The sequence below is a fragment of the Bubalus kerabau genome, chromosome 11 (assembly GCF_029407905.1).
Source record: "Bubalus kerabau isolate K-KA32 ecotype Philippines breed swamp buffalo chromosome 11, PCC_UOA_SB_1v2, whole genome shotgun sequence".
NCBI lineage: Eukaryota > Metazoa > Chordata > Mammalia > Artiodactyla > Bovidae > Bubalus > Bubalus kerabau.
In genome coordinates, this window is record NC_073634.1 from 47,431,455 (window position 1) to 47,456,287 (window position 24,833).

Below are 24,833 nucleotides of genomic sequence, written 5' to 3' on the forward strand. Positions count from 1 at the left end.
TGTGTTCCCACACAAACACCAATTTTATTCCAAATAATCACATAATTTTAAGAATTTTCCCAAAACATTTTTACAAAGAGTAGCCCCAGTGTCATTTGCCTTGAAAATTCCATTGTGTACATGAGTACCACCTGAGCCAAATGGAAAAAGTCCAAATTTGCTGCAGCTTCCATGGGTTTCATTTTAAAAGTTTTAAAAAACTTAAAAAAAATTTTTTTTTAACATTTTTTTTTCTATTTTTCATGATAAATGATGCTACTCATATGTAACTTTACTCGGTAGACTTTTAGTTACTTTGCTGATTTTTACAATCTGACAAGCAGCAGCACGCATGCAGTATCTGTAAACAGTAACGACCAGTCTAAGGGTTTGTGCTGGTGGCCAGGGAGTTGCACTTCGTTAGACCCAAATTGAACAGAGTGGAGTTGAGGTTGATGCAGAGAAAGGCGTGCTCTGGGTGCGTCGTCCTCTGTATCTCCTGAAGCATCAGGTGGATTGTGAAGAGTTCAAAGAGCTTCTTATTACTCCTGCAAGAGAAGGAGCACCTTAATGTCATCTCACAACCAAGAACAGTGAGAAAGCCTTACGTGTGAATAGCATCCTGTTTCATATATAGCAGAGGAAATCAAATAGGTAACTAGAGGATTCACATGCTGAGAAAGACAAGACACGACCTGTGAAACAGGCCTAGCGTGGAGAAGTATCAAGGAGAAAAGAGGACAATTCATCACCCTGGAGCCTGCACATAGTCACTACCAGAGCAGGCTTGCCCTCAGCCAGCCAGAGTCGAGTACCTGACCACCATGTCTCAGGAATGTCAGCTTCTTCATGGAGCAGACCATTAGCTGGCCTCTTGACTTAGCTCCTGGCTACTGTCCTCTGCAGAGCAACCAGTCAGCAACTTCATTTTCAATAAGTTAAACTCGTATCTGGTAACGTATTTCTTACTTCCTTGTCCAGATCTATTTCCCTCTATGGTAACCTTTATAACCATCCATCTCACATCCAGGGTCTCCATCTCTGCGGATTTACAGGTTTACTCTAAGGCTGGCTTGGGCATTAATGATTCCCAGCCCCTCATTCAAGCTTTGTTCCAATTCTTTATCTACGCCTGAAATGAACACAAACTACAAAGCTCTGGCCCAGGACACAGCCATACGGGAACTACACCTCCACCAATTCCAGGAGCAGGCAACTCCGAGGAATGAAACACCCCTGCAGCCTCAGGGCACCACAGAGGGTGAAGGACCACAGGCCTCCTGGAGAATTCACTGATTACAAATCAAGACAGTCACAGCCAGTCAGCCTGAGAGAAAAGGAAGACAATGAACTGACAAGCCTGAATGACACCAGAGTTAAACTAGTAATTTGTTGAACTAAGGATGAAGTCACAACGTGACAACAAATAATCTACTACAGTGTGGCATCGTGTGTGACACCAGGCAGGACAGGCTGACCTGCAGTCACACAGCCACAAGTAACCTCAGGCTGCATTGTGTTTACTGAACCAAACCAAGAGGTCACGGCATAAAAACACAACGCACAGAAGATGTTCAGATTTCCCTCAAAAGAAACACTAGAGTATACGAGATTCAGGGAAAATACAGTTTGAAGTCTATGTCCTTTTTTTAAAAAAATAATTTAAATACCAATGCTTGCATCAGGCAAAGAAGAAATACAAAAAGAAAGCCCTCACTTATGGCAATGAAATGAAACCAGTGCAGCAGTGCGTCCATGACTGTTTGTGGCCAGCACCGGTCACAGTCTTTTCTGCCTGCTTCCTTCTCACCCCTGACCCAGTGCATCCACAGTAAGCACCAGCAGGACACACCTTCATCTGCCCCCGTCTTCACCTGTGATCACAGCGTGCCAGCCTGCAGGAAGCTGGCCCAGGGTTCACTCTGTCACCAAGTGTGTGGCCTGGGACCAGCATTTAACACACCACATGTTTGCTGGAAACTCTGATTCAATAATCACAGTGGAGCCACTGCAGGAAGCAGAAATCTAAATGATCACAGTGAGTTGGTTTCTGATGAGAAAGGTGAGAAATCAGAAATCCTTACTTGATCTTGGAAAGTTTCTGCAGGATGATACTGAGCTTCTCTAGGACATGGAGGTCGAGCTTCGGGGCCCGGAGCAGCACGGAACAGGTCCGGAAGAAGAGCGAGCAGCTGCAGGCCTCCAGGAAGGGCTGCAGGGCACCTGCGAGACAGGAGGCTCAGGGCAGGGGGCGGGGGGCCGGGCCCTGCAGGGCGCAGTCACCCACTGCTGGGTAGGGTTTCTGTTCTTTCCACTCTTACACTGTGGGGAAAATACCATCATTGGAAGAATTAAAATATCTACTGGCTCTTGTTGAACAAGCAAACTGAAGGTAATGACGTCAGAGTTCCATTCTTCAGACGTCAGATTCTTCCACTGAGCAGAATCGAGAATACAGTTCATAAGAGGAGGCTGTTTAAATAGTGCTTTAGCAGTGTTTAATAATAAGAAGAAATTCTGTTGGGGTGGTAATTTTTTTAAAGCATCTGAAATTTAAGAATTTCATTTACATGTTAATGACAGCTTGGATAACCACTGAATAAGGAAAAACTTTAAGCAAAAGTGGGAAAGATTCATAAAAGAAAAGATTGAAGATTTTAATAAAATTTTATTGAAAAGACTTATGCTTTCTATAGTTTTCCCTGCTTGATTTTTTTTGAGCAATAAGTGTTCATTTATATTTAATTTTCAAACTGTGGTTAAATATGCATAAGGTAACATGTACCACTGGAACCACTTGGAAAAGTGCAGTGTTTGCTAGTGTTAAGTGCACACGTGCTGTTGTGTAAACACCACCCCACGCACCCCAGAGCTGCTCATCTTCCCCAGCTGACTGTCCCGTGAGTCACTAACCCCCAGTTTCTGTGCCCCATTCCCACCTCCTGTCTCTACATATGACAACACGGGGGCCCTCACATGTGTGAAGTCACAGAGGACCTGCCCTTCTGTGTCTGTCTGATTACACTCAGCATAACATCCTTGAAGCCCATCCGTGGTGCAGGTGTCAGTTTCCACCTTTTTAAAGGCTGAATAATGTTCCACAGTACACAGACCACACTTTCTCTTGCTGCTTTCAAGATTCTCTGTTTTTGACAGTCTGACATTTTGTTATCATGTGTCTCCAAGGTGGGGTCTCTCTGGGTTTATTCTGAACTTCACTGAGCTGTGGAATTTGGTGAAATTCTTAGATTTGTAAAAGCACGTCTTTCCTCAAATGTGGTAAGTTTTCAGCCATATTTCTTTAAATCATTTTCATGAATCCTCTCAGCCTAATCTCTGGACAAGCACCTGCAGCTTCACGGAGCACTGTGAATCTAGCCCTGCCCTGGATTAGATATTGTCTTCAGGGAGTGCTGTGGCTAGGCTGATCTTCTGTCCAGACACTAAGACTTTCTCCACATCAACAGTAAGGCTGTGTTGCTCTCTTGTCATTCGTGTGTTCACTAAGCAGCACTTTAAATTTCCTTCAAGAACTTTTCCTTTGCATTCATAGCTTGGCTAACAGCTTAGTCAAAGAACCCCAGCTGTAGGCCTGTCTTTGCTTTTGACCCACCTTTCTCACTGACTTCAATCACGTCTAGCTTTCCATTTTAAGTGAGAGAGGAGTACTCTTCCTCTCACATGAACTCTCTGAGGCCACTGGAAGGGTATGCTGCTGCTGCTGCTGCTGCTACTAAGTCGTGTCAGTCGTGTCCGACTCTGTGCGACCCCATAGACGGCAGCTCACCAGGTTCCCCTGTCCCTGGGATTCTCCAGGCAAGAACACTGGAGTGGGTTGCCATTTCCTTCTCCAATGCATGAAAGTGAAAAGGGAAAGTGAAGTTACTCAGTCGTGTGACTCTTAGCGACCCCATGGACCGCAGCATACCAGGCTCCTCAGTCCATGGAATTTTCCAGGCAAGAGTATGTTAATTAGCCTAATTTCAATATTGTGTGTCAGGGAGCAGGGAGGCCTGAGGAAAGATATGGGGGAACTGCAGTCAGTGATGCAGGCAGAACACACACATTATTAAGTCACGGCCTGCCCCCCCACACCCCTCCTGCCCCAAACCATGACAACATCAAGACCACTGGTCACAGATCACCGTAACAAACACAGGAATAATGAAAAGGTTTGAAACACCATGAGAATGACAAAAATGTGACAGAGAGATGTGAAGGGAGCAAATGCTGCTGGAAAAATGGTGCCGGAAAATCTATTCAAGGCAAGGTTTCCACACACCTTCAGTATGTTTAAAAAAAGAAGTACTTGCAAAAGCACAATTCACAACAGGCTTGTGAACGTACATATTTTTGGACAGAAGGACTTTTGGGTCTTTGGCTAGTTTCCCAACTTCTATTACTTTTATAATAAAAATAAACTTTATTTGAAAAACAAGGTCTGAGAAACATACTCAAATACATTGTTCCATTCAGGTGTTAAACAGTAACACAAGATGGTTTCTAGAGCACAAAAGAGAATAAACTCATAATACAAATACAAACTTAAATTATTTTATTGAAACTATGTCTGACAAGAAAAGGAAAATTCTTCAAGAAAGTGAAACTCATGCTCTTACACAGCTAAGCCCAGGTAGGTGAGTGACAGCTTTCACCACTGACAGGAAGAAAAAAAGAAACTACAGAGTAATTTTCTAAAAGCACACTGCTCAGTTATTGTCTGATTTATATTCATGTGCAAAACGTATAATCAGAAGCCCTCAATCTAAAAATAACACTGTGCTCACCACACACACTCAGGTAGAGCAACGCACAGACCCCCCTTCAAACTCATGAAATGTAGCCCAGCAGCTTTCAGAGAACTCCGCCCACACAGTTCCTGGTACTTCTCACGCTTGGGGGAGGTAGGGTGGGGATGGCAAAGACGACCTGCAGCAGATGGACAGGGGGCCCTGGACAGACTCACAGAGCTCCTACCGCTTCGCCACGTCTGTGCCAAAGGCCGGTCTTCTTCAAGTTCCAACACAGCACCGGGAACCCACCACCTTCCCCCAAATACGTGACAACAGTCATGAAACAAGGTGGCCACCAGATTGGGCGGCTCAGGTGCCCCAGTCACAGCCCACTGGACAAACCAGAACTCCACCTGAATCTGAGACACAAGACTCCAGAATGGCGAACCTAACAGCCAGCTAAGGCGAGCGCTAGTGTAGACAAAGTTTCTCTACTTCTGAGTCTGGTCAACAAAAACCTCTGCCCGAGGCCCCACCAAGCCCCACTGGGAATGCTGTTTGCGCAAATAAACTTTTCAAGTTACAGTGTGTCTCAGTTTACCATCTTACAATGCTGCTAAAAACACTAGAAGACGAAGTGCAACAAACATACAGAATACATGCCCCGTGTTTTAAATTACTCTGGGATTTAACAGACGTGAAACAACTGTGGAGTCACCTCCCAGTCTCAGGCCGTTTCTACACTGACCCCAGGTGGACACCACCAGGCATAGCTTAGCCACTGGCAGCTCCTCCCGTTCAGCAAAGTGGCAGACCCGAGGCCCAAACCATGGCACTGCATACACGGGCCACCAAGGCCCAAGAGCTGCAGACCAGTGCTATCAGGATTTCTTTTCCAACAATTCTTCCTAAACAGTTAAATGGTAAAAGAGGGCTTCCCCAGTGGCTCAGAAGTTAAAGAATCTACCTGCAATGCAGGAGATGTGGGTTCAATCTCTGGGTTGAGAAGATCCCCTGGAGAAGGGAATGGCAACCCACTCCAGTATTCTTGCCTGGAGAATCCCATGGACGGAGGAGTCTGGCAGGATACAATCCATAGGGTCACAAAGAGTCAGACACGACTGAGCAACTAAATAATATGGTGAAATGAGTTTCCCACCTCAAACCTAAAAAGAACAAAACAAAACCAACAGTGGAGAAGTATTTGCTGTGTTTTGATCTATGATTCATTTATCCCTTCAACAAACTTTGTTGGCTAGTACCAGGCATTGGGTTTATGCTAAAAATGGAAAATGCATCCAACAAATACACACACCTCACTCAGGGACCCTCAAAGTTACATCACTTCCGGTCTCCTGGGTCCCATCTCTCTGTAGCACAGCTCCCAGAGAGCAGCCTCAGGAGCAGCTGTTTACCCCACGGGACGGGAAGAAGAGCAAGAGAGGGTGAGGGCAGCTGGGACAGAGGCGCTGGGCCCTGCATGAGGAACCGGACATGGTCTCCCGCATGGGTGCTGTGGGTGCCCCAATACTTCTGAGGTTGTATCACGTTGTCCTCTGGCTACACGATGGCTTCATCTGTCAGACACTCAGATGGCTCTGTCTCTGATGAACAAACATTTACACCTGATAGGAGTTTTCTTTTCCTTATTGAAAAAAGTTCTGTGAAACTTGTTGGGAATTCACCTACTTCAAAAAGTAACCTTGAGTCTCTGTGTCTCAGTTACTAATTTTGCAATGCTGCTGGAGACCTGACATCAGTTAAAGCTGCCACGTCACCATCACCCCGCAGGCAGGAGTTAGACTCCAGAGGGCAGTCTGATCGTTTAACTCTGACAGTCAAGAGATGAACACGAATAAACACGGTCAGCAGAGGCTGTCCCCCTGGGGCAGGAGGAAGCAGCCCTGGGTGGGGAGTGTGTGGCAGAGCCCCTCCCCAACCCACAGCCCTGGGTTCAAGTTCGAGCTCCACCTCGGTCCAGCCGTGGGTCCAGGACAAGCCAGCTGACCCTCCAGGCCCCGGCTCTCCCCAGGGCCTCCTCGAAGGACCGCTGTGGGGAAACAGGCACCCAGACCACATCCAGGGAGGTTGGAGGGACAACTGGCTACCAGGGACCTGCCCTTGCTTGCTGGTTCCCACAGAGCGTGAGCTTCCTGGCTGTGGTTCCACGTTCTCAAGGCATAATGAGAAGTGCCGTGCACGGAAGATGAGAAACTGAGAGTGGGAAGAATCACTGAAGCAAAATGGCAGCTTCCCACAAGTTGAGGGGTTTCCCTAGGGTCTGAAGAACAAGGCAGGCGAAGACCATCAGAGTCCTGGCTGGGCTGGGGAGGAGCCCCCACCAGCGAGTAAGAGCTTGTCTCACTCATCAGGGCCATCGCTGAGAGAAAAACCCCACTGACCACATTGCTTCACGCACTCAAGCATCAGAGACACAGGGAGGCTGCGGGGGTCTCCGGGAGGAGAGGAGGCTGGGTCCCCATGTGCCCTGCAGGTGGGGACGTTCCCTCCCAGCGACCAGGAGGACATGGCTGCTCTGCCGCACAACAGACATGAGGAACAGAGAAGGGGCTGGAAAGTGAGCGAGTCTTCACACTGAGGCCCCTGGGAAAGCTGGTGGGCATGTGGACAAAGGGTGAGGCTCTAGACCTCGGAACGGCACTGCTGACCCCGTGACCCAGCTGTGCTGTACACAACACAACTGCACGCTGAGAACAGACTCAAACCGCCGCCCTCACTGGGCTCGACGCTCTCTGGACTCCCCCTCTCCCTCCTGTTATTGGACATGACACTCACTGGATTCCACGGTCATCTGCAGCAGGCTGTCCATCACGCTGGGCAGCAGCCCCCGGCTGGAGAGCTTCAGGTGGCTCAGCACCACCGGCACTGCCTGCAGCTGCAGGAACAGGCTCTTCCCCTCGTCTGCCTGCAGGTCCAGACACAGCGAGTCAAACGCCTGCGCCAGGAAGTCAGCTGGAAGACAGGGCACCAGACAATGACCACATCGTTAGTCCAGCAGGTCACAGGCATGGCAGGAAGGGGACCCCGATGCGGCCGCAAACACGAGAGAAAAGGAGAAACTGGAGGACCAGAAAAGATGGGCTGAATTCAGATACTGCCCCTCACTCAGCTGTCAGGACTGAAATGGGAGGAGACGGTACAACAGGATAAACTTCACTCAGAAATTCCCTGTTTAACACTGAATTTACAGTGAACACCACTTCTTTATATCAAGGAAAACAGTCAATATTCAGCAGTCTGATCATGACTACTGCCTGCCAACACCTGTGAGCAGCATCACCATCGCCACCTCGACAGCTGCTTCTGAGACGAGGTTTCTTGCTACTGCTGCTCCCATTGACCTGTTTCAAAATAACTTTATAAAAATGAGGGTTTCTGCCTCCAGATCAAGACCAAATGGGAGCCACTCCCAGAGCTCAGGAGACCGACCTTCTTGGGTTGCCTGTGACCTCTCTGCCAGGAGGAATGGCCGGGGGGCCAGACCATTCTGATCGCAGGATGGACCTGAGGTCAGATAATGTGCAAGTAGTGCACGAAGAGTTAACACAAAGTGTCAAACCCACATCAGGATCATGTCTATGCAGACGCTCGTGAAGAACAGAAGTCCTTGATTTCTGCCCTGACACTCCAGCGATAACCCTTCCCTGACCTGGGCCCTCACCGTTACTTACGAACTCTGTACTTACGTCCTGTTATTTCAAAGTGGATGAGGTTTTACTGACACTGTGTTAGAGCAAGGTCCACATTTCACAGAATGTGCTTTGCTTACATGAACAAATCTCTTTCTTCATTCATTATTGTTCCTTATTACTGATGATCAGAATAGTTAACACTCTAGTCATGAGCTCTGTGGGGTCTCGTTCATCAGGGCTCCACCCCCATGACCCGAGCACCCCCCGAAGGCCAGTCTCCTGACACCATCTCCCTAGGAGTAGGGTCCCCATGTGAACTGTGAGAGGGAAAAACATTCAGCCCACAGCACGTGGCAGCCAGCACCTCTCTCTGCCAGTGTCCACCTGACCTGCATGGACCATCCCCAAGTCACCAGTTTTCACTATTTGCTTCCATGTCCATCCTCACGTGTTTAAGGCCACTGCCGGGGACGGTGTGTCCAATACTGGACTGTGCAGAGTGGGGGAAGGGGCACCGAATCCTTCCTGCTTATCTCTTCTTCCCATTCGAGTTGCCAGCCATGAACATCACTGTGTCTCTGATGACGGGACCAAGTATGTTGATACATGGTGAACTCTGGTATGGGCTTCTCACACATATCTCAGACAGCCACTACCCCTTCTGATACAACTCTGGGGACCATAACCACGAGGAAGAAGAGAACAAAGACAGAGGCACTGTCTGGTAGGCAAGCTCTCTCTGTCGCTATCTACTGAGCTCTGCTGTTACAAGGAAAAGCAGTCAGAGGCCAGGGAGGCAGATTAATATACATGTGTTCAACTAAACTCTATTCACAGAAATAAGTGCTGGGCCTCACTGGCTCCCGGGCTCCGGCCCACCAAGCATTGTCCCAGTGGATCTGTAAAGGCGCAGTCTCCGTGCCGTGTGGGTTCTGTGAGGCGGGTAGTGGCAAAGGCTGCTGTGGACACAGGATCCAGGCGCATCAGTAAAGGCCTGGAGGGCAAGAAGCCAGCCCACCACTGACCTTCTCAACTTCAGCAACTATAGTCGGGCCCCCAGCATGAAACAGCACACTAGTCCACTCTGAAAAAGTAAAATGTGTAACTATGTAAGAACTGCTTCACTGTGGACAATCTGAAGGCTTACCTTGAGTGACTGTTTTGAGGACGATTAAAGTGGACACGAATCTCAGGGGCAAGCTGGTGCTCTTGAAGAAGGCAGCTGTCCTCGGTCGACTCTCCACTGAGTGCTCTAAGGCCACGTCCTGAACACCCTTCGTCACCACTCCTCTGAATATGTCTTCACCCAACCTCCTCAGTGTGGCTGTCATGGTCGAGTGCTGTTAAAAATATGAACTCTCTCAGTACACTTATCCATGGTCAGGAAATGGATATTTTAAATACTACAATCAAATATATGAACTAAAAATAAGCCAACTAAAAAAAATTCAATGGAGTTGAAAATGCACAGGATTGAAAAGCAGAATACAGGACACCCACTTTGCAGACACACACAGATGAAAAGGGCATGGACAAAGAACACACACCACGCTGACAGCGACCTAGAGGCCGGAGCAGTTCTCAGCCTCAAACAGGCTTCAGAGCAGGCAGTTACCAGGGAAGGAGGGGCAGCACGCAGTGACGGAGGGTGAGGGCTCCAGGAAGACATGACGACACCTCGGGTGTGTGATCGCCTGCAGACACAACACCCACTGCACTGTCTGTCAAGAATAACCGATAAGCTGCACTTCATGAAAATCAAAACCTCCTGTTCTGTGAAAGCACTGTCAAGAGAATAAGAGGACAAGCCAGAGACGGGGGAGAAAACATGTGTAAAAGACACACTTGAAAGACTGTTATCCAAGTACTGATAGAGTCCTAGAGACAGCAGTAAGAGAACACAGCCCGATTAAAAACGCACAGACGACCCAGACACTGCAGCCAAGACGACACACAGATGCCAAGCAGACACAAGCAGCAGCACCGCACACGTCATCAGGGTGAAACCCCTGTGGGTAACACCCCACACTACAGGGAGGGCCGAAGCCCCAAACCTGACAACACCAAATGCTCGTCAGCCCTGGGGCAGCAGGTACCCTCAGCACTGCTGGGGGACCAAAGAGTGCAGCCGCTTGAAAGACAGGCTTCAGCTTCTTAAACAACAAAGCATCCTGTTAGCCAATAACCACATTCCCTGATATTTCAGCTCCTAAAGGAGCTAAAAACTTACATCCACACAAAAACCCACCTGTGGATGTGACAGCAACTCTACTCAGAGTTGCCAAATCTTGGAAACAACCAACATGTCTGTCAGTAGGTGATAGATCAACAGTGGTCCATCCAGACAGTGGAATAGTATTCACAGCTGAAAAGAGTTATTAGGCCATGGAAAGGCATGGAGGAGCCTTAAAACATATGACTATGTGGAAGAAGCCCATGTTAAAAGGGCACACACTGTGTCACCCAGCTCCGCGACATTCTGGAAAAGGCACGACCACCTGGGTAGTAAATGGACCAGGTGCGGTGGGGAAGAACAGGCACAGCACAGAGGATTTTTAGGGCAAATTTTTTTTTGGTATCAAATGTTAATTTTTTGCATCAAATTTTATATCAAACTATACTGTGTGATAGTGTAACAACGGTTACAGGCTCCAATACATTTGTCAAAACCCACAGAACGCACACCACCAAGATGTTGGGGGATGATGGCACATCCAGGCAGGACGCTGACCGTGAAGAAGATTCCGTCTGGCAGGGATGCTGGTGGGTGGGGGGGGGTGGCAGCGGTGGCGGGGCAGGGTACCTGGGAAATCTCCCTGCTCAACGCTGCTCTAAACCGTGACGTCTACATATGAGAAGAGCCACGTGAGGCTCTGGAGGGAGACGGGACGGTCACCTGACCGCAGCCCTGGCGGCGACACTGCACCTGTTCTGCACGGCGTCACCTTCGGGAGATGGACAATGTGTCTATTATTTCTTATGACCACAGAGAATCTCTAATCACCTCAAAATAAAAAGCTTAACTTATGTACCCGCACTTTGACAACTGTTAAAACTAAATTATTAAAAACCCATCAGTACGTGTTTAGCAATGCGCAGGTGGGAACCAAACTTCGCAGCAGAAAGCCGTGCAGCTGGCAGCCCCGCCCCAGAGCACATGGAGTGACCGGGTCCACACTGGAGGCAGGGCAGCATGAACTGTCTCAGGAAGAATGAGGAGACTATTCCGGAAGGAAGACAAAGTCCCACTCAACGCTGAGTCTAGCCTTTGACGGCTGAAAGCAAGAATTCAGCCAACCTTTCTCAGAACCCATCATACAAACAGCAAAGTCACAGTGACTCTGAACAGACTTGATCATTTTATGTAACTTTCTTTTATGAGACAACCCACAACCAATACATCCAGATGATACTATGTGTGTGGGTGCACATGCTCCCCCACACACGTGCTCATGCACTCACTCGTTTACCATCATGGCAAAATATTTAGGGTTTCCTCAGGAAAGGTATTTCCCTAAACCTCAGCCATCCGGTACATAACCATCAGGCCCGCATGGAGCAGCTTAGCACCTGCATCCTAAGGGCCATGGGGCCAAGATGAAACTACCCCAGCAATGCTTTGTTTCTTCCCCAGTTTTAACTGAACGAAACCTGTATCAGGATGTATCAGTACTAACTGGGGAAATAAAATTTTACAAACCTACTATAATTCACAGCACACGGTACACACACACCTCACATTTGGATTAAACAACCCTACGTGAGCTGGTAACACACACCCTTCATTTACACGACGCTGGAGTAACTCTCCCTCTTTGATTACCTTATCCTAACAATCACAGTCCCATTTAGCTAGTGTGTGTTTATTGACATAAGCACAAAAAATAAATTTCTATTACCTTCAAGAATATAAGAAACCATAAATTAAATAACGGGGCGGGGGGAAGCAGTTAGTTTCAACAATAACCTAACACAGTGAAACTCCTTATTACACAATTCTGAAGCTCACAAACAATACCCTCTGCACTGAGAAAGAGGACAGAAAAGGAGAAAGAAGAGCAAGTGGTGAACGAAGCAAGGGAGGCAGGCAAAGTCCTGTGACGTGACGAGAACGCACAGGGAAGCCTGAGACAGAGCAAGACCGGGAGCCACGCAGTACTGAACACAGCTTTCCCTGCAGATCGACTCTGATTCACAGTTACCTGAGTCCCGGCATCGAGCTGCCTTAAAGACCAGTAGATAAACTTCACGAAAGGCTCGTGAAGCCTGGCATTCACAAAGGGCAACCACTGCAGCTGCTCTGTCATCAGAGGCAAAAGCTAAACATGAAACGATGGAAAATATAAACACAGTTTTCAGACATCTGAAATTATTACAGTTTTCAAAAAATTATTTTTCCAAAAGAAAAGAGTTCTCTAACAAAAAAAATCTCTATTTTAAAATTAAATGCAATACAATAAGGAAACACACGTTTGAGACTTTACATATATATTTCCTTGACCCACCAATACCACACCTAGAATTTTAAGATTAACTTATATAAACACACATCTGAATCTTTTGTTGTTGTTCAGGTGCTAAGTTGTGTCTGACTCTTTGTGATCCCATGGATTACAGCATAAACTTCTGGTACATGTATAACCATTAACTGATAATGACATCTTTATTGCCATGGCATAGTCTGAGGTAATAAAAGCAGGTTTCAAAAGTGTAATAAGATCCTCTTTATATAAAATATGTCTATTGAATTTACATTGAGAGAGATAAGAAAAGATGTTTTTTAAAAAGTATTAACAGTGAGATTTCAGTAACTGGAAAGATGCTCACTTTCCTCTTTATATGTCTTTCATGAACATTTTAATGTTAATTTGTAAAAATAATACACATTTTTAAAAAAGAACATTGACTCAACAGTATGTTATTTTGTTGAAAGTTTAAGACCACAGAGATACAGTCTAAGCCTTTGAGGAAATAATCCCACTTCTGCTATAACAGCCTAAGAAAATTACCTAAAATAAAACCTTCCAAAAGCTCACATACAAAAATAGTGTTACAATGATTCGAAAAAAATGCAAGTGACTTAACGGCCTAACAAAGGGAAATAGCTAGGTCAAGTGAATAGTTACTCAGTGGACTAGAGATGATGAACAGAAAATATTAATGATAAAAATTAAGTAAAAGTAATAAAAGCAAGGATGTAATCATATGTAATTGGACCACAGACATAAAGACACACCAGACCTCTGACAGCAGCTCTGGGACACCCTCTCCACGCACCAGCCACCTCTATTCCGTGACCCCAACCCTTGATACACCCTCTTTGACTTCTGAGACCCAGCTCCCCCCACCTCTCTGCTCACTTTCAGGGACCCCTACTGGCTGGTTTTCAGTCACCTGGTCACCTGCTCCTCAACTCAGGATCAGCCAATTAGGACTCATGCCTCCTGCATCCACACCCAGTTCAGGCATCTCTGCAGAGCTCCATCCCCGTGGCAACACCCACCAGACACAAGCAGCTAGTCTCCAGCTCAGCTGCCTAAAACTATCTAGCCAGAAGGCAGAGGTGCAAACCCAGATCTTGTGGTTTCCTACCTGGAGTGAATGCTGCCAACATGCATTCCAGTGCAAAATCAACAGCTGGGAGCCAACCTTGAGACCCCGCAAAAGTACAGGATCCATCATCAAGTTCCACCAAGTCCCAAGTACGCAAAGTTGCGTACTTTTGTACTGGCTTCCCCAATGGCTTACCGAGTAAAGAATCTGCCTGCAATGCAGGAGACACAGGAGACCAGGGATCGATTCCTGGGTTAGGAAGATCCTCTGGAGGAGGAAATGGCAACCCACTCCAGTACTCTTGCCTGGAAAGGGTCTGACACAACTGAATGATTAATGTTTCACTTCTAAGGTGTACATCCAGAACAAGTTAATAAATAATAATCCTTATTTGAGGATGACGACAAGAACCTGGTGCTCCCTCGGGCTATGGCTGGAGGTGTAGTTCCCTGGTCAGCTGGCTGTTAGCAGAAGGTCACCCCAGCCTGGTTATGACCCTCCTCCCTCCTCCTCTTGCCTTCACGGCTGGTAAGGGTGAGTGAGCCTCTGACTCTACAGTAGCCTCTTGTGTCTGGTCTGAAGTGCTCTGTGGTTACTGAACCCACCCGGATCACCCTGGTTAATCACCACTTTAACCAAAGCTCCAACACTTGGGCCACCTGATGCAAAGAGCCGATTCATTAGAAAAGACCATGATGCTGGGAAAGATGGAAGGCAGGAGAAGGGGACAACAGAAAATGAGATGGTTGGATGACATCACCAACTCAATGGACATGAGTTTAAGCAAGTGCTGGGAGATGGTGATGAACAGGGAAGCCTGGTGTGCTGCAGTCCATGGGGCTGCAAAGAGGTGGACACAACTGAGTGACTGAACAACAATCTCCACTTGGCAGTGAGTGGATAAGTAACTTTAATTCACTTTGGCAAAGTGATGTAACATCCACGGGCTCTAGGGGCTTAGGTTATGAATATCTCCAGGGCCACTATCCTGCCCAGCACAAAAGGCATTCAGAAGAAACTTTTTAAGTAAGGATGGAAACAATTTCCTAAAATGAAAGTGCATCCTATATGTAATAATTCTTTAAGTAAAACAAACAACCTCAGATATCCAATCTTCAGAGTTTTTAATGTATTTCTTGTAGAATGCAACAGTCAACCTCTAGTGACAATTTATATTGACTGTAAATATGAATATCAATATCCAAATTAATGTTTGTAATTTAAGAAAATGGTCATTTGTCTTTGATAAAGAGAAGCCTTTTGAAAAGTTTGTTCTTTCATGACAAAAGGCAAAATAAAATTATTTTAGTGAGATGTGAATCCTAAAAAGATGCATTATCAGGAATTGTTCATATCACTGATTACCTGCCTAACTCTAAAATATAATTATTTTGCCATTTTTTGGAGTAGGTTTTTAATTTCTGGTCTTCCTTTAAAAGGAAATTCCCATCATGTTATAAAAATACACGCAGGAATTCATGTGGATTAAATCTAAAATGAGTCTTTTTACAACAGACTGTTGGTATGATCAACTTTCTACCAAAAATACTTTCAATATTTTTTCTCCTGCAAAACACACCACAGCCTTCCTTTTTTCACTCTTCACGTCTCTACTGAGTTATGACAAATTATTTCAAATTAAAAACAAACCTTCACACACTTCTCCTGAATATCACTTCTCTGAGAAGCAAATGTGGGGAGTGGTTTTTCACCATCCATTCCAGATTCCTCATTTTTCAATTTGCTAAGGTGATGATCTGATATCCAGTCCATGAAGACAGTTACAAGTTCATAAACTTGTCCATTAAGTGATACCTATAAGCAAAAAATTAAAGCAAGCATTTATTTCAATTCACAGCTTGCTAAAACTTCAAAGGCAAGTTTTACATTTGTTAGGTGATTATGGAATAATTTATCTAAACTGCTTCCATAAAACATGCATTGGATTGCAAAGCTTCTCCAAATGGAAGAAATTCCAAATCAAATCTCTCCAGTTAAGATCAGACCCATGTTAAATGCTGGCTGACAGAAGGGGGAGACCCACCACAATAAGGACATTGAAAGAACTGTACCTTATTACCAAGAGAGAGAATTTTCATTAATATTCTTTATCCAAGTTTGATAATGAAGAAAAGCAAAATTGGCTTTAATTCAAGGGCATGAACCACCCATAACTAAGATTTTAACAAATTTAAAGGCTTTAAAAGCTAAATAATTTCCACCATGGAACTTATCTTCCTCCCCCAAAAGCTGTTTTTCTTTACATTGTACCATTCTATAAAATAGACATGAAAATTTTTTTCCTGGAAACCCTGTTCTTTTAGAGTCTACACAAATGGGAAGAAAACAAGAACCAAATGCCATAAAAAACCAGTATAAATTCAACTCAACAGACTTCCATGTTCCTTCAAACCACTTTTAATCATTTTAAGTCAATGTTTATCACACGTCTGCCTTAGGGAACTATGCCAGATTTAACTCTAGATAGAGAAGTACAAGAGCAAAGTAATAAAAAAGGCATAGTTCAGCAGACAGCAATCCACAAAAACAAAAACAGATGTAGGAAAACAAAGTTACATTATTCTGAACAAGAGTCATCTTTAACTTTTTCAATTTTCTTCAAACAGGAACTTTTGATGAAAACTACAATCATCTTGAGTATCTAAGAATCTCCACTTTTTCTACTTTAATTTTTTTTAATTAAAATTTTTTTCCACAACTAGCATCCTCTTTAATAAAACATGGAAGCTATGCAGCAGGAAACGGGTGGGCAAGTAAAACAGGACCTCTCCCAGCCACTAAGCCTTCTGCACACAGCCCGTGCACGGCAGATGGGGGTGTGGGTGCGGGGAGGCAGCTACAGGCTGGGGCAGCCTTTTCAGGAGTGGAATGTGGGGTCCAGGCAAGTCTGCAGTGAGATATCACTACCACCCACTGGAAAGACGAAAATAAAAAGGACTGGAAACATCAAATATGGATGAAGCTATGGCGCAATAGAACAGACTGCCAGCAACGGTGCAAATAACATGACCACTTTGGAAAACTGGCGGCCACCCCAGAAGTTAAACCTATATGTACCTTATGACCCAGAAATTCCAGTCTTGGCTTTATTTCCAAGAGGGATGGAAACACATGTCCACAAAGAGCCCTGTACACTGATATTCTTAGCAGCTGAATATTTTGCTCTGTTTTTAAAATAAAAGCATATCTGAAGTATTATGGTACTTTTCTAAAAAGAAATTATGACGGTGAATACTGCCATAACAAAAAGAATGTTTGATAAATTGGAAAAAAAAAAAAAGAAAAGAAAGAACAAAGAGAAAAACGTCCTGGCTTTACAGTAGAGAAATGTTCAACTATACCTTACAAGGTTTTGAAGATGGTACTTTTTCCTGCTTTAAACTTTTTGCTTCATGAGCGGCCTGGGGATTGCCTTTCAGTCTCTGTATTGTCATGAACTCATACTTCCTCTGCGACAGTACGTATCCACGAATTAAAGAAAAATGGTATCAGAAGTGAGACCAAGGTAGCCATTTCAGATTTCACTTGTGTCTCAAGAGCAGAGCAGGTTCCTTACCTGTAAATTGTCTAAGCGAGCTTGAACTCTTTTGGCCTGAACCTCCAACTTCCTGTTTTCTTCACTCACTTCATTCAACTAAAACAGGAAAACAAGAAGACATTTCAATAGAAACCTCAAGCTGATTTCCTACTGTAGTTTTCCTAGGATAATATCTTATCTGGTCTATCACCAGGCAACACAACACACAGAGGCAGCACCCGCGATGAAAGATCACAGCAAAAACCACCACTGGGCCCTAAAACATGAAGAGTGTCTAGAAAGTTTGCTTCATTCTACGAAAAACGTTCCAGCCTCCTAACATCTTAAATGAAGACATTTTAACAGGGAACGTCCTTTTTCTGAATTTTCTACTGAACTATAATATACATACGTGAAAATGCACAACCACGTAACAATGTAGTGAACTACTGGGACTGGAGCTCCTGTCTGTGTAACTCAGGAAAAGTGCCTTCTTCACCTTAGTGGGGCTTCCCACCCCACATACAACACAGCCTTCAACTTCTTTCCATCCTCTTTAATTGCTTTTTAAATCACGTTTTGCACGTTTTTTGTGTTCTGTGCATGTATAATCTCTTCGGTTTATTCCTTCACAGCCAATGCTTCTTGACGCTACTACCCATAGTATCTTTCAATAAACAGTATCTGGTTATTGTTGATATGCAGAAATACACTTGCTTTTTAAAAAAATTTTAATTTATCTTTTTAATTGAAGGATAAATGCTTTACAGAATTGTGCTGGCTTCTGCCAAACATCAACATGAATCAGCCATACACATACATACGTCCCGACTTTTACTGAACCCATATCCGAATAGTCTCCTGAATTTGTTTAATTCTAGTAACTTATCTGTATGCTCGTCTGGACACTGACTATATCTGTGCGTAATCACGTCATCAGAGGCTAATTCTCATTTATTCCTTCCCAATCCTGACCTCTCCTTGCTACATGGACCAGGATGTTAGTTCAAAGATCCCTGGAATCAGGAACTGTGAACACCTTCCCTGTTCTGATCTCAGAGGGAAAAGATTTCAGTAACTTATGTTAAATTTGAGTGTTGTCGGGATTGTTTCTTTTTGTAGATACTCTATGAGAATTAAGTTCTCTTCTATTCCTAGTTATTGTCTTGAGTTGGTGCTGAATTTTAAATCAAAGAATTATGATTCTTCTCTTTTTATCAGATGATGTGTTAATTTTCAAATGATAAATGACCCCTGTATTCCTCAGATAAATCCACTGAATGACATTACACTTTTTAGGTAGCTCTAGATTCAACTTGCTGATATTAAAATTTTTGCATATATACTCATTGGAGACTGGCTGCATTTTTCTTGTCGTGCTGACAGGTTTAGACTCAAAGCTCTGCCTGGCCTCCTATGACAGGAAAGAGAGCCTTTCTCTTTTATGTTAATCATGTCTGTGATATTTCCTCCAGGAGTACTGTTCCTTCTTTGAAGGTAAGGTGCCTTATTTGTCTCCGATTTTATCTTTACCTAAAGTTTTCACATCTTAAAACAGCGTACCAGTATGGTGTTCCTCAACATTTATCCTCCTTAGGGTTAACAGAATTTCTTAAAATCTGTGGGCTGGTAGGCTTCACCAACTTGTGGATATTATCCTTTCACATTCTGCCTCTCTATCTCACCAAGTACTCTGGAAACTCCCATGTTAACTTCTTCACTATGTTCCCTGTGCCTCTCAGGTGAAGTGTTCAACCTTTCACTATGCATATCAACAGGCTCCACCCCTTAGCAATGCACACATCCACCCCAGTCACTACACACTCACCAAACACATGCCGATCAGGATCACAGTCACCTGAGAGCCAGGTACAGGCAACAATGACCCCATGCTAGCAATCAGAAACTCTTCTCAAGAGCGTGAGACAAGACTGCAATGGGAGAACACAGTCTTTCCAAGGATAAGAGGACTCCAGGCAAAGTGGGTCAAGGTCATACTCTCACTGAGGGAGGGCAGACAGTTCAGAAATGACAAAGAATCAGATCCAGTGAGAACTGGGGGACCTGGTTATCACCGCCATGGAGATAAGTTATAACAAGCGGGGACTACAGAAATCAGAGAGACAGAGAAGAACACACAGCTGGCTAAGGAGTTTGAGGTGCAAACGCTTGAGAGTCCACATTCAGCCCCCTGCTGGAATCCATAAAGCTCCCCACCCAGGACCTCAGCTGCTAAATGCCAAGGTTCACCCGTTTGTGCTCATCCATGCTTCCCTCCCCACAACAAACACACCATCACTCTCCTGTCCCTCTTCACAAAGCTCTGCACTTCAAAACTGGCAAAGGGGAGCAGAGAAAAAAAAAAAAACAACAACTAGCAAGAACCTGGTGCAACCTGAGTATGATGGAGCACTGAGCTGACCCACAGCTCTGCACACAAGGTACAGTGCAGTGTGACACAGTGGGTGTGAGCTCGCCACAGCTCTCTATACACAGCACAGTGCAGTGTGACACGGTGGGTGTGAGCTCGCCACAGCTCTCTATACACAGCACAGTGCAGTGTGACGCGGTGGGTGTGAGCTCGCCACAGCTCTGCATACGTAACAGAGGGCACAGCAGTGTGATGCGGTGGGTGTGAGCTCGCCACAGCTCTGCATACGTAACAGAGGGCACAACAGTGTGACGCGGTGGGTGTGAGCTCGCCACAGCTCTGCACGCACACACAGTGCAGTGCGGTGTGACGTGGTAGGCATGAGCTTGTGCTCCCAGCACAGGATCCACACACAACAGACACTCCAAAAATACACAGTGGTGTGTAACAGCCAGGTCAAGAATAGCACAAAGCTACAACTCAGCACCTGAAGTCCCCAGGTTAGCAGGTTTTCTTTTGCTTGTTTTTAATCTAGTCACTGCTCTTAACAGTTTGAAAAATTTCAAGTTGTCAAATAGCTCAGCTAGTTGTCAGAACAGATGATGAGAAACCAAGAGCTAGCTTAACTATTTTATATTCAGAAGTATTTTATAATAAAGCTAACAAATAAAGATGATAATCAAGGTTTTCTCTACACAGAATATGCTCTAAGATTCTGACTTGAACTGGTTAATCTATACAGTTCTGAGAATGTCTCATAATCTAACACAGATAAACTAGGTCTTACCTGTTTCTTTAAGCTATCATTCAATCCTTTCAATGCATCAAAGGAAGACCTCAGCCTTTTGCTTTCCTTATTTCTCTCTTTAAGAACTTCAGTTAAGTGCTCAACTTCTGCATCATGTTGCTAGAAGGGAAAAAACAGAGATTCAATATCACTAATGCTACTGAACATAAGTTACATAAAAATTACAACTCTCTGGGGCTTCCCTGGTGACTCAGTAAAGAATCTGTCTGCCAATGCAGGAGACAAGGGTTCAATCTCGGATCTGGGAAGACCCTACATGCCTCAGAGCAACTAAAGCCCTTCCACCACAACTACTGAGCCTGTGCTCTAAGTCTGTGCTCCACAGCGAGAAGTCACTGCAATGAGAAGCCGCCCGCACGCTGCAACTAGAGTAGCGCCCGCTCATCACAAGTAGAGAAAAGCTGGCGCAGCAACCAAGACCCAGCGCAGCCAAAGACAAATATATAAAATTACAAGAAATAAATAAAAAATAAAAACTAGGCTTTAAAAAAAAATTACAACTCCTTGAATCACAAGGATTTTCATCAGTATATTTAAGCATAATGGCTGACACTGCAAGTAATTTATAAAAACTGGATAATCAACCAACTTAACAAAGAACTAAAAATGTATGTTAAATACCTATTAAAACATATTACACAAATTAAGTAGCATTAAGGCTATTTTCTGGTCCTGCTCAGAAAAATCTCCAACAGAAACTCACTGAAATAATTTCTGACATCATGGAATGATAAAGGAGTTCTGATCCTTTCAGGAGACCAGTTAATTATTCATAGCTTTGTGAATTAAAATTTAAGGGTTTAAATTAGCCCTCTGGAGAAGAAATATTCCACACATACAACTGTTCTCATAAATTAGCTAAAATTGTTGTGCATCTCAGAAAACTTACATACATAATAAAATTTCCTGAGCCCCAAACGATTTGACTTTCCTTAACCAGTTTCATAAGTATTAAAATAAATTTCCCCTATAATTATATTCAAATAAGAGCACGTTTAGATTTGCAAATACTTACATAGTTTCTTTCACTTTTTACTCTCAGATTTATTCATAATGTATTAAAACAAGTAAATTTCCCAGGAAATCAAGAAACTGATTTCCTTCTTCCAAGTAATCATCCAGGTCCTACTAAAATAAAGCAGTTAGCTTTATACCTCCTATGAGCAGCAAACAGACAAATCCAAAGAGAAAGAACCAAGGCTCAAATGAAGATGGAGTGCATGGAAAATCCAAGCCCGTTAAAAAAAAATCAGCTGTATGAAATTTTATGATTAAACAACTCCTTAAATAACTCAGACATGGCCACAAAGACAACACTTATTTTAAAAGTAATATTAACATTCTCAACTGCACAAATTTTCCACCTCCAGAAGATATTAAGACCATTTGACAATAAGCCCACCGCGCTCCGCTTCTCTTACTGATCACAACTAAAGCCACACAAAAAACACAGAAAGCAACTACTAAGGAAAGTCAAAAGGAAACAAGCAGGGAGTTGCAGAAAGGAGGAAAAACCTGGGCAAACAGCCCTCAAGGGGCTCTGTTTCCCCATTCCTCCAGCGGCCTTGCCCCACGGCAGGCCCTAGCCCTGCTAATTGCAGAGAAATGGCTTTGCTTTCTAGGGCTGGAAACAGGAAGAGGGGACCCATGATCCATGGACGTGCTCAAATCCAGCTCAGCCCTGAGCTGGTGAAAGCAAGGGGCAGAGACAAGAGCTCAGGTGACAACAAGCCTACCCTGACCCCCGCCCAACACCCCACAGGCATGTTAGGGATCCAGAGCATCACAGCAAAGGCTGAGAAGCCCAGCCTCAGGCTCCCAGTGGTGCCTGCACCACACAGGCTCCAGAACAACGGCAAAGGATCTGGGAACTGAGTGAATATGACAAGACACAGCCTGAACCCAGCTGCGCACAGTACTACCAGGCTTCCAGAGGCTACGCTAGGATCCCAGGTCTACAGAAGATGAGTGACGTCCAAAGGAGTGTTGCAACCAGCCTCTGCAGTCAGTGCCACGCTCACCTCCTTCATGATCTGGAACCTCATGAGGACCTCTTCTCTGACGTCTTTCACTTCACTCAAGGCACCTTCATGTCTGAAGAGCAGCTCTTCCCTCTCGACCAGAAAACGTTCTCGCTTCTGAAGCTCCTCAGCGAATTCCTGCTGGGCTGCAGTCTCACACTGTGGGGAAGGATAGAGTTAGCACTCCAGGAAGCTCACTCCACTGAGCACAAGCCAGGGGAGCGCAGAGCAATGACCATACAGCATGCGGGAACCCTGCAGGCCACCAATGCCGGGATCGGTCAGCAGACTCCAGCGCAAGGACCTGAGAGAATCCAGGGTGCAGACAAGGGGGGCACCATGGGGAGACCCCCCACTTTCCCTCCCGGCTCCCCATCGCCCCTGGGAAGAACGGCTCACACCTGCAGAGGAGCCCCTCCAACATTCCCCCTCCAATCAGCAGAGCAGGCTCCAGTGGAGCCCAGAAATCGTCTCACATCCCCTACATTCCCACAGCCATGCGAGCCTCCCCCAGAGCCCATCAGCTCTCACACCCTCTGAGCAGAAGAGAGGACAGGGCAAGGCCATGGCATGACAAAGGGAGGTTGGGCTTCCAATGCCTTGGCCTCCTGACCTCCCACCTGGACAAACTTCTCTAAAACATTGTCCTGGTTGGCTGCACCCTCCTCAGTGCACTTCAGTCTGGCCTCAATCCCCGTCCCCCGTGAACCAGCTTCCAAATCACCGACCCTCAGTCCCGCTCCAGCCCTGGCTTCACCCGTCCCTCCCTCTGGTCCCCTCCTCCCTGGCTGCCATCCGGGCAGCGCCGAGTCCACACCTGCAGCTTCTGGTGAATCTGGAGCAGCTCGTCGTAGATCTGGCTGACCTGACGGGGCAGCAGGCCTGGCTTCCGTGGGGCCCTGGATGCAGGCGAGCCAATGTGCTTGGAAGGGGAGTCGCTGCCATCACTACAATAGTCAGCCCAGCTCTTTGAAAGTGAGGCCACGTTCGCTGGCCAGGCATCGGCTAAGAGAACAAAATTTAAATTAAAAACTTAGTTTACAGTTTTAAATATCCTCATTGTATTGTTAAAATGTTTCAAGTACTATATGCAGAAAAAAAAAAAGAGGACACAGCCAACGGTTTACGTTTAGAAAATGTGGGTGAAAGCCATCCAGAAATTCTCTGTGGCCTTTTTGCAACTTCTCTGTAAATCTAAGACTATTTAAAAAATGAGTGGGTTAACTGCCTTGACAAAGAGATGGAGAGTTACCTCAGGAGCCCTGACATGTGCTCTTTGCTCCCTTACACCAAACTAACCACCAATCCAGTGTTCATCACTGCTCCACTTCTTTGACATTTAAAAAACTGTTTTGCTTGTTTTAAAACTTTATGTGATGTCTGTAATTAATCATATGATTACATAATCTCTATAATCTCCTCCGTTAAATAACATGCTCCTGTGTTAATGATGGCAGCAGGTTCACGACCCTCCATGGCTTTAGCCTTTGACAATACCTTGTGACCGCCAAGCTGCACTGTCTGCACAGAGGCTGGGGAGCCTTGCTCCTGGCAGCCATGGTGAGAGCTCCTGCCGTTACCGCGCACATTCAACTCTGTGTCCAACTCTTTGTGACCCCATGGACTGTAGCCCACCAGGCTTCTCTGTCCATGGGATTCTCAGGCAAGAACAGTGAAGTGGGTTGCCATGCCCTCCTCTAGGGGATCTTCCCAACCCAGGCATCAAACCCTCGTCTCTTAGGTCTCCTGCATTGGCAGGTGGGTTCTTTACCACTAGTGCCACCTGTGATCCCAAATCAGTTATCAAAGTACCCCCTGCCCCTGCAACCCTAGCAGTGGAGGTGAGCCCCTTCCACACTGCTCCTCCCTGGCACTGGGCTGTTGGCACTCATGCTCTGCTCACAATGAGCTGTGACTTTCACCTGCACTGGCCGGCAGCTGAGGAGCCGCCCCCGGCTTTAAGGAGGGGGTCTCCATGGTACTCCCCATCTTGGACAGACCAGGGGAGCCAAGATAAAAATAGGAATTTTAAAAAAAGAAAGTGTTTCCTGTTCCCCAGCTCCACAAGCACCCTTCAAGGGAAATACTCCATGCTCTGCCTGCCTCCCCAGGCTCCCAGCACACCAGCCCCGGGCCGTAACAGTCCTTAGTTCTGTCAACTTTTAAACACACTTAAC

The 24,833-nt window shown here is 45.4% G+C and overlaps 1 protein-coding gene across 1 annotated transcript in view; it reads right to left on the minus strand.

Moving 5' to 3' along the window:
* CCDC138 (coiled-coil domain containing 138) overlaps positions 1-24,833 on the minus strand; it is a 30,032-nt gene continuing 5,199 nt past the window's right edge. The window contains exons 5-15 of the mRNA XM_055540238.1: positions 23,474-23,661; positions 22,657-22,815; positions 20,615-20,734; positions 17,496-17,573; positions 17,281-17,388; positions 15,569-15,733; positions 12,568-12,684; positions 9,513-9,705; positions 7,509-7,685; positions 2,064-2,202; positions 1-527 (exon numbers count right to left, since the gene is read on the minus strand). Coding sequence (XP_055396213.1) covers positions 362-527; positions 2,064-2,202; positions 7,509-7,685; positions 9,513-9,705; positions 12,568-12,684; positions 15,569-15,733; positions 17,281-17,388; positions 17,496-17,573; positions 20,615-20,734; positions 22,657-22,815; positions 23,474-23,661 — 1,610 coding nt within the window. The 3' untranslated portion in view covers positions 1-361. The remainder of the gene's footprint in view (positions 528-2,063; positions 2,203-7,508; positions 7,686-9,512; positions 9,706-12,567; positions 12,685-15,568; positions 15,734-17,280; positions 17,389-17,495; positions 17,574-20,614; positions 20,735-22,656; positions 22,816-23,473; positions 23,662-24,833) is intronic.